The 9,560-nt window shown below is 38.7% G+C and overlaps 2 protein-coding genes across 3 annotated transcripts; both read left to right on the top strand.

The window, feature by feature from the left end:
• The first annotated feature begins 1,788 nt into the window (after positions 1-1,788).
• LOC106314431 lies at positions 1,789-4,590 on the top strand. Its single transcript, XM_013752300.1, has 4 exons — positions 1,789-2,526; positions 2,605-2,731; positions 2,822-3,983; positions 4,089-4,590. The coding sequence occupies exons 1-4, from the start codon at positions 1,789-1,791 to the stop codon at positions 4,588-4,590; spliced, it is 2,529 nt and encodes an 842-aa protein (XP_013607754.1).
• A 2,332-nt stretch (positions 4,591-6,922) lies between these two features.
• Positions 6,923-8,872, top strand: LOC106319093. 2 transcript variants are annotated; one of them, XM_013757319.1, is made up of 2 exons: positions 6,923-7,070; positions 7,429-8,872. In XM_013757319.1, exon 2 carries the CDS (start codon positions 7,611-7,613, stop codon positions 8,694-8,696), a length of 1,086 nt encoding a protein of 361 aa, XP_013612773.1. In that variant the 5' UTR covers positions 6,923-7,070; positions 7,429-7,610; the 3' UTR covers positions 8,697-8,872. The 2 variants fall into 2 exon arrangements, with proteins under 2 accessions (XP_013612773.1, XP_013612774.1); XM_013757320.1 differs by having other exon boundaries at positions 6,930-7,070; positions 7,438-8,872.
• The last annotated feature ends 688 nt before the right edge of the window (positions 8,873-9,560 follow it).

Below are 9,560 nucleotides of genomic sequence, written 5' to 3'. Positions count from 1 at the left end.
AACCGGACCACCAAAGATCAGAGACGAGCTGAGACGAACGGATGCGGAACGGCTCATATCGGGTCGCGTTGCCGAGAGCTATCGCGAGCTTGTTTCTTCTCGCAGACGGTTGCGTCTGGTCGGGGATTTGGTCTGAGATGGACACAAGCTGAGCTGAGGCTGAGGACGTTGATCACGGAAAGGGAACGTCTGAAGCTGAGCTTGATCGGAGTTGAGCTTGATCGGAGTTTGCAAGTCCGAACGCAAGCAAGAACAATTTAGGGTTCTTCGGGATTAGATCTTTGCACCAACTCCTCTTAGCTCATGAAATAAAAACAAGGAGTATTAGATTACATGAACACCATAATCTGAACAAGATATCATCAAACAACTAAGGTATGATAAACTTATCTTTCACAGGATTTGAATTTGGCTAGAAAATCTTGTTGGTTCGGATTAGGGTTCCAAAAGACCAAGACGGCGCCGCGTATTGTTTCTGCGAGTGTGCGCGCGTCTGAGATCGGATCGACGAACGGTTTGCGCTGATGGATTCTTCTCGTCAAGAGCTTCAAGATGATATGTGTTTCGTCGTCTAGTTCCTCCGGGTTTGAGAGATAGATCGATTTTAAGTTGCATCTGATTTAGGGTTTATGTGTGACGGATTTTAGGTTAGGTTTTGTCTCAGTATTTTGGAGTCTATCGTGCTGATAACGTGTTGTAATTAGAGAGTTTAGAGACTGAATATTTCTGTGTTATTATTAATGAACAAGAGGGTTCCTTTATATAAGGATTACAAGATAAAGATAAATGGAAAATATCCAAAAACTAAACTTAATAGGATTAAGAAAACTACTAATACATAATAATGGAAAGATTACATCTACTAGAAAAAGGAAAGGGTTTCCTTTTCTCTAAGCTTTGTGGCCGCCTCTCTCTCTCCTGAAGTCGGCTCTCTCTCTCTCCTCTCTCTAGGCTTCGGCCATCTCTCCATCTTCTAGGTATTGGGCCAGTCTTAGGTCGGGTCTGGTTAATGGCAATCCACTCCATGATTTATAACAACTATGTCATTTATATGTGTTTTATTAATTTTAACAGACAAACCGGTCGGGATAATATAATTGATTATTGGGTAGGGTATTCGGTATTCCAGTCGACCATTTATATTATATAATTGATACACCTACCATGTTATTGTACAAACATACTCCCTCCACTCGAAAAGAAAGTTATGGGGCGACTTATGGAAGATAAAGGCTCCACCGAAACTTAAATATTTTTTATGGAGATCTCTATCAGGGCGCCCTTGCTGTCAAAGAACGGTTGCAGTCTCGAGGCATCCCTGGGAACACGACATGCCCTCTGTGTGGTCAGGCTAGTGAAACTATTTGTCATGTTCTGTTCACATGTGACAAGGTGATAGGTTTGACAGAGTTTACGTGAGGAAGAAGACAGAGAAGGAAGCCGTTGGAGGCTGACGTGGCAGAAGTTAATTCAAATAAAGAAGGAGATACTTGTTTTGAATTAGATTCTTTCTAATGCTTTGTATTCGAAATTGTATAAAGCCAGCTTGTTGGCTAAGAAAGGGGTAGCTTGTAGATTTGAGTTGAGTCTCACGACTTGAGGAGTGTATCGGCTGGGGGAGGCCAGCGATTACTCATATTCAAATCTATAAGCGAATCCGTTATCTTTTGTAATCGGATTGAAGAAATACATTGGTGATTGAGTTTAGATTGAGTTTAGATTGCGATTTCATTGAGTTCTTCTAGATAAGCTCTATCAATTGGTGCGGTGAGCTCGGCGATTCTCGCGATGACGATCCTCGAGGAAGTGAACGATCGGATTGACACCGTCGATCGTACGGTGGCGGAGTTACAAGATAAGGTGGAGGTGATTAACGGTGGATGGAAGCGTCTAACGGATTCGAATGAAGAGATGAATCAGCGGATCGGTTCAGTTGAGAAGGAGCTATCATCGATGATTCGCATCTTGAACAGACTGGAATCGCACGTCATCGGGGACAAAGGAAAGTCGGTGGCATCATCTGCCCCTTCTAACAGTCAGGTACATTCTGATTCTCCGAGAAACGAACTTGGTACAGAGGAGCTAGGTTATCGGAGAATTCAATATTCTTTTGCGAGTAGAGAAAGTTTATTGAAGAAGATTGATTTGCCTGTGTTTGATGGTTCAATGCCTTATGGTTGGATTTCGAGACTTGAGAGATATTTCAGGGCGGCTCGTTATGAAGAACATCAGAAATTGGAATTGGTTGCTTTGAGTCTTACTGGAGCTGTGGGAAATTGGTATACGTGGGAGAATGAGGACGAACCTTTCAGTAGCTGGTTGCAGTTCAAGCAGAGGATGTTAGACCGTTTTGCGGAATCGAAAGATGATGAACCGAGGCACAAATTATCAGCTTTGAAGCAGACAGATTCAGTTCAGGCTTATGTCAGGGAGTTCGAGGAGCTGATAAATGTGGTCAAGGGGATAGATGAAGCAAACTTAATCAGTCGGTTCTACACGGGGTTAAAACCAGAGATGAAGGAAGTGGTAAAGATGAAATAGCCAAAAAGATTAAGGAATCATATTGTTGCAGTAGTAAAGATGGAATCAAGCATGTTTTGTCAGATGTTAGCTGATAAATCAAAGACTGAGTATCGTTACTCGCGTGGTAATAGTTCAGGGACTAAGACAACTCAGACTGGAAGATATCAGCAACTGGATAAAACAAAACTCCTTGAAGCAGGAAAACCAAGTACATCTGCGGGGGACAGACCATGAGTACACCTTACACCTCAAGAACTAGCCGAATGCAAACGTTTAAAATTGTGTTTCAAATGCAAAGCGAAGTGGTTCAAAGTTCATCTTTGTGGTAATCCAGAGCTTCAGGTTTTCACGGTGATAGATGGATTGGAAGTGGAGATTTTGGGGGAACAAGAAGAAGAAATGAGTGAGACGAACGACACAACAGAACCACAGATGATGCAACTCTCTCTGTACTCCTTCTTGGGCATGAACTCACCTACGATGATGAAAGTCAGGGGGCGTATAGGCAGTACATCGATGGTGATTATGATTGATAGTGGAGCTACTCATAACTTCATTTCTCCAAATCTTGCGAAGAAAGCTCATCTTCAGACAACAACTAACTCTCGTCTCCAAGTCCTTTTGGGTACATGCATTATGGTTCATGGCTTAGGCGTGTGCAACAACGTTCACTTACATATGCAAGGCTTGGACTTTCTCTTGAATTGTATATCACTGGAGCTGAGTGGAGTCGATTTGGTGCTTGGGGTTCAATGGCTTAGAACTTTGGGCAAATGTGAAATTGATTGGGAACTACAAGAATGGAGTTTCATGTGGGGAAAGGAGAGAGTCACACTACGAGGAGAATGTGACCTCCACCTTCCCACCAATGCTTTTCAATCACTCTTGCAAGTAGATGATGTTTCACGGCAAGGTGTTGATCATTGGTTATACACTCACTACGCTAGTGCGGACTCTTGTGAGACAACTCCTGTTGAAATTTCTTGTGTGTTAGAGAAGTTCTCGAAGGTGTTTTGTATGCCATACGGTCTTCCTCCGGTTCGTGGCATTGAACATCAAATCTTATTAAAGCCAGGCACCTCTCCGGTGAGTGTACGACCTTATCGTTATCCACAAGCTCACCAGGAAGCGATGACTACACTGGTTCAAGACATGTTAAAGAAAGAGATCATTCAAGCTAGCCGCAGTCCTTATTCGAGCCCGGTTTTACTAGTTAAGAAGAAGGACAAATCATGGCGCTTTTGTGTGGATTACAGGGCTTTAAATCAAGTTACCGTTGCGGATAAATTTCCAATTCCCATGATCGATCAGCTTTTGAATCAACTACACGGTGCAGTGGTGTTTTCAAAGCTTGATCTAACCTATGGATACCATCAAATTATAATGCAGCAAGGCAACGTCGAGAAGACTGCATTCAGAACACATGATGGTCACTATGAATTTTTAGTGATGCCGTTTGGGTTAACAAATGCTCCCGCAACGTTTCAAGCTCTGATGAATGAGATCTTTTGACCCTATTTGAACAAATTCATTCTGGTGTTTTTTGATGATATACTGGTTTATAGCAGCAGCATCGGTGATCATGTTAAGCACTTGCAGACGGCGTTACACATTTTGGCGCAGCATTCTCTGTATGCAAACAAGAAAAAATGTGTCTTCGGTCAGAGAAGTGTAGAGTATCTCGGTCATGTGATTTCTGAAAAAGGTGTAGCTACAGATGCGGCTAAGACAGAAGCAATGCGACTTTGGCCTACTCCAAAGAACATCAAACAATTACGTGGCTTCATAGGACTCACAGGCCATTATCGCAACTTTATAAAGAACTATGGTGTCTTGGCTAGACCGTTAACGGAGTTGCTGAAGAAAGATCAATTTGCATGGTCAGGAGAAAAACAAGAGATATTTGACAAACTGAAGGCGACTATGTTGAAAGCACCAGTATTAGCTCTTCCGGATTTTACCCAGAAGTTTGTGGTTGAAACAGATGCTTCGGGGTTTGGGATAGGAGCTGTTTTAATGCAGAATAAGAGACCTATAGCCTACTTCAGTAGAACCTCTATAAATTAATACTCGATAAATTAATAATCTCTATAAATTAATATTCTCTATAAATTAATAAATTTCTCTGGTCCCAACTTGGACCGGTTCAAAATTTGACACAAATCGATAAAATAATAAGATAATAATATTTTAGAAAATTCTATGTAAATATATGATCCCATTAAAATTATAAATTAATAATTTATATGTATACATATTTTATATAATTATTTTATATTCACAATGAAATTATCTTTATATTTTCTTAACACTTAATATATTTTCGATGAGATTTAGTAATATTATATCTAAATTAATAATCTCTATAAATTAATAAATTTTTCTGGTCCCAACTTGGACCGATTCAAAATTTGACACAAATCGATAAAATAATAAGATAATAATTTTTCAGAAAATTCTATGTAAATATATGATCCCATCAAAATTATAAATTAATAATTTATATGTATTCATATTTTATATAATTATTATATTTACAATAGAATTATCTTTATATTTTCTTAACACTTAATATATTTTTGATGACATTTAGTAATATTATATCTAAAATCACATTTAAATTCTATGCAATATATATTATATACACCAAATGATAAAATAATACTAATATAAATGTCAAATTTTTATAAATAACAATTAGTGTCTAGCTAATACACTAAAATCAATTTTTTTTTCTTATCTTAGAATAAATATCGGGCAAATCTCCAAAATAGCACATTTCTAAGTTTATATCACAAAAATAGCACTCAAAAACTAAAATGACCAAAATAGCACCTTTCTAAGTTTATCCTTTGAAAATTTTAATATTTTTATTTTTTTAAATTTGAAATCTTATCCCCAAAACCTCATTTCTCAACTCTAAACCCTAAATTCTAAACCCTAAACCCTAAACTCTAAACCCTAAACCCTAAACCATAAACTCTAAACCCTAAACTCTAAACCCTAAACCCTAAACCATAAACTCTAAACCCTAAACTCTAAACCCTAAACCCTAAACCATAAACTCTAAACCCTAAACTCTAAACCCTAAACCCTAAACCATAAACTCTAAACCCTAAACTCTAAACCCTAAACCCTAAACCATAAACTCTAAACCCTAAACTCTAAACCCTAAACCCTAAACCATAAACTCTAAACCCTAAACTCTAAACCCTAAACCCTAAACCATAAACTCTAAACCCTAAACTCTAAACCCTAAACCCTAAACCATAAACTCTAAACCCTAAACTCTAAACCCTAAACCCTAAATCCTAAACCCCACCCTTTAACTCTAAACCCTAAGTTTGTGACTTTTGATAAAACATTAAGTGCTATTTTTGTGACTTTTGACCTTGAGTGCTAGTTTGGGAACAAAAACTTGATTTAGTGCTATTTTTATTTTTTTCTCATAAATATATCTTAAAATAAAAAATCTAAACAAAGAAACTTTTATAAATTAATATATTTATAAATTAATAAAATTTTAAATTCCCAACGTTATTAATTTGTAGTTGTAAGTTGTAACATATGACGTGTTGGAAAAATGGAAAACCGATTCATTATAAACTAGGGGTATGAATGGTGACCAGGGAACGACGAGGAATAATGTATTCCCTGACGTTCCTAAAAAAAATTACCATTCACAAGGAATAATAATTTCCTCTCATTCCTCGGCTATAGAGGCCCCATAATGTGAATAACCCAAGCCCACTAAGTCCGACACGTGATTTGCGTTTTACTTTCTGTGATACGGAAATAATCGAAGTGTAGGGAGCTTTGCTATTTTTTTTTTTTTTTTTTTGCTAAAACAGTTTATGGAAAGATGCTTTTTGAAAGACAGTATATGGACAGTTTGCAAATCATAGTACGTATTTCTCTCAAGGCAATTATTCCATCATGATCATATCCTTCCTTCCAGCTGTGCAAACTAAAATAGCTGATCAAAAAATACTTGGTAACATCAGCTGTAATATGGACACCATAAATCTTAAATCGTTTCCATTGAAATCTGTTATTGCGTAGTATAAAAATATTTGATTGTTTTTAATCAAAAGTTGTCAACTAATGATTCTTGGTATCAAATTTGGAATATAATACTCGGATACTGTTCCTTCGCTATCCCTTTTTGCAAAGTTTGACTATATTAAAAATCTGGTAATTTAATTCTACTTTTTGTCGAAACAAAAAAAGGAAAAAGACAAACGCCGCCAGGGTGGAGCCACGTCAACAAAAAAATCCGAAACCCGGACAACTCAGAAAAGAAAACAAACCCGAACCCGGATCCAGAGTAATCGGTCATCACAGCTGGAAACAGCCTGTCACCAACGGAGAGTTTCCTTCTTCTCCTTCTGTCTCCTTCCATATCTCTCCTCCTTTTTCTTCTTCCTCTCCTTTGTCTCTCTTTACGCCTCATTCCTCCAATCTCTCTCTCTCCCCTTCTCTCTTTTTCTCCGCCGCTGCTCAGATCTTCCCCGTTCTAACTCTTTTGGATCCAGATTCTCCTCCTTGTAAGCTCTCTTTCGAAATTTTGTTTAATAGACTTTGGATTCGTTTTCTTCTATGTCGGATCTGGTTGTACTTGATTGGTTTCGTTTTTGCATTATGCGCATAAAATTGATTTTTCTTCCTGCGATTCTCTAGTGTATTGACTTTGGTGCTGTAATTAAAAAAAAAAAAAAATCTCTTGGTTCTGTCTGAAAAGAAAATGTCTTTTTGGGATGACAAAAAAGGTTATGTAACCTCGTTGACTTGTCTTTAAAATCACCCTATTGAAGCCTTGTGGTCTTGAAGGTTGCTTTGTTATTGTCTTATTTTTTTAGATCTTGGATACATGATGTCTGTTTTGATTAATTAATTTTGGTTCAGTTTATGTAGGTAAGACGCATAAAAAGTGCAAGAGTCAAAGATCACAAAAGTAGTATTCGGGTGATCTGGGCTGCTGCTGCTGTGAATGAATGTGGGTCTTCCGTAGCTTGGCATTGTTTTGGAGACAAGGCTGCAGGCACCCATGCTGGTAGAGAGCATGCGTGGATACTGTGTTTTGGGTGATGCCCCTGACCAAATTAGTTCCCGATGCATTCGGCGTGCTGACCATCTCTCTAGTCCTTCTCCTCATCCTCCTCGGTCTCCTCTGCATCGCTTACTCTTTCTACTTCCAGTCTCACGTTCGTAAACAAGGGTTTCTCCAGCTCGGTTACTTCAGCGGCCCTTGGATTATCCGTATCGCTTTCATCCTCTTCGCTATCTGCTGGGCTGTTGGCGAGATTCTCCGGCTGAGTTTGTTTCGCCGTCACAGGAGGATACTGAGCGGGTTGGATCTCAGATGGCAAGAGAACGTCTGCAAGTGGTACACCGTCTCGAATCTAGGGTTTGCGGAGCCTTGCCTCTTTCTCACGCTCATGTTTCTTCTGCGCGCTCCTCTCAAGATGGAGTCTGGGGGCGCTCTGAGCGGGAATTGGAACAGGAACACCGCTTGTTACATCCTTCTTTACTGTCTCCCCATGCTCGCTCTTCAACTCGCGGTTGTTTTATCCGAGTCCCGTCTAAACGGTGGTAGCGGCTCTTACGTAAACCTGCCGCCCAGCTTCACGAGGACCTATTCCCGAGTTATTATCGATGGGGAAGAGGTCGCGCTGTGCGTTTATCCTCTCCTGAGTACCGTCATCCTCGGCGTGTTTGCAGCCGTGCTAACAGCTTACTTGTTCTGGCTCGGGAGGCAGATACTGAAGCTGGTGATTAACAAGCGTCTCCAGAAGAGAGTCTACGCTTTGATATTCTCCGTCTCGTGTTTCCTTCCGTTGAGGATTATTACGCTCTGTTTGTCAGTACTAACCAAGGCGAATAAGATTGGGTTCGAAGCGCTTTCTTTCTTGGCTTTCCTCTCCCTCTTCTGCTTGTCCGTGGTTTCCATTTGCTTGCTTGTCTACTTCCCGGTCTCGGATTCTATGGCGCTGAGAGGTCTAAGGGATGTGGAGGAAGAAGATGATAGGACTGTGACGGAAGAAAGAAGTGGTGCTCTGTTGCTTGGTCCGCAGACCGATGATAGCTTGAGCTTAAGAGGCCGGAGAGACTCGAGGTCTTCTTCACAGGAGAGGTATGTGGAACTCAGCCTATTTCTTGAAGCTGAGAATTAAAAATGGCTATAAGATTTAAGATGTTGCGCAAAAAGACATTATTCAGTTTTTTTTTTGGCAAAGACGATTTGACTGTAAAGGAGGGTTTGAGGGGATTTTATTCTTGCGAGGTTTTGTTGTTTTGAAATATTTTCTGCTCGGTGGATCATATTTTTGTACCTTTATTATGTGATCAATTTTGATTTTAGAAAAACAAAAACACAAAACTAATCACCGAACTAGCCACTTGATTTTGACGCATGAACAATGCGAGGTATCCCTGAAGTCCGAATATATAGTGTTACTGTAAGTATAACCAAAACCATTTAACAATCCCCACGACCATTATAAACTTTGTTAAGCTTTATCAATTATTATGTGATCCACATGTTCCGATAGATCTGGTCTTAATTGGGTTCCCATGTTTTTCAAAAGTCACAACATAGCGAGTTAGTATGTAGTACATGCGAGTTTAGATGAGGGGATTGATTGAGAGTTAAGGCAAACTTTATTGATTGGGAATTGAGACTAGATGAGGGGATTGATTGAGAGTTGAGGCAAACTTTATTGATTGGGAATTGAGACTCTCTTTCAAATGGTAAGAAATCAAACCAAATATCCAAGATTTTAGTACATACTTTTTTAAGAGATACTATTTCACAACTAAATGCTAATATTTCCATAGTGTTATACAAAAATATATATTACTTTATAATTCTGTTATTCTATGAAACATATCTTAATTACTTACGAATATTTATATTATATATACATTTCTATAAACTAAAAAAATAAAAGAATGTAGATATATTATTTTCTTATTATTTTGGATCAGAATTTGCCAAAATGGAACAAAAAAATAACATGGTTATCCCTTTGGTATAA

The sequence above is a fragment of the Brassica oleracea genome, chromosome C9 (genome assembly GCF_000695525.1).
Source record: "Brassica oleracea var. oleracea cultivar TO1000 chromosome C9, BOL, whole genome shotgun sequence".
Lineage (NCBI taxonomy): Eukaryota > Viridiplantae > Streptophyta > Magnoliopsida > Brassicales > Brassicaceae > Brassica > Brassica oleracea.
This window is presented reverse-complemented; position numbering and strand designations above follow the sequence as displayed.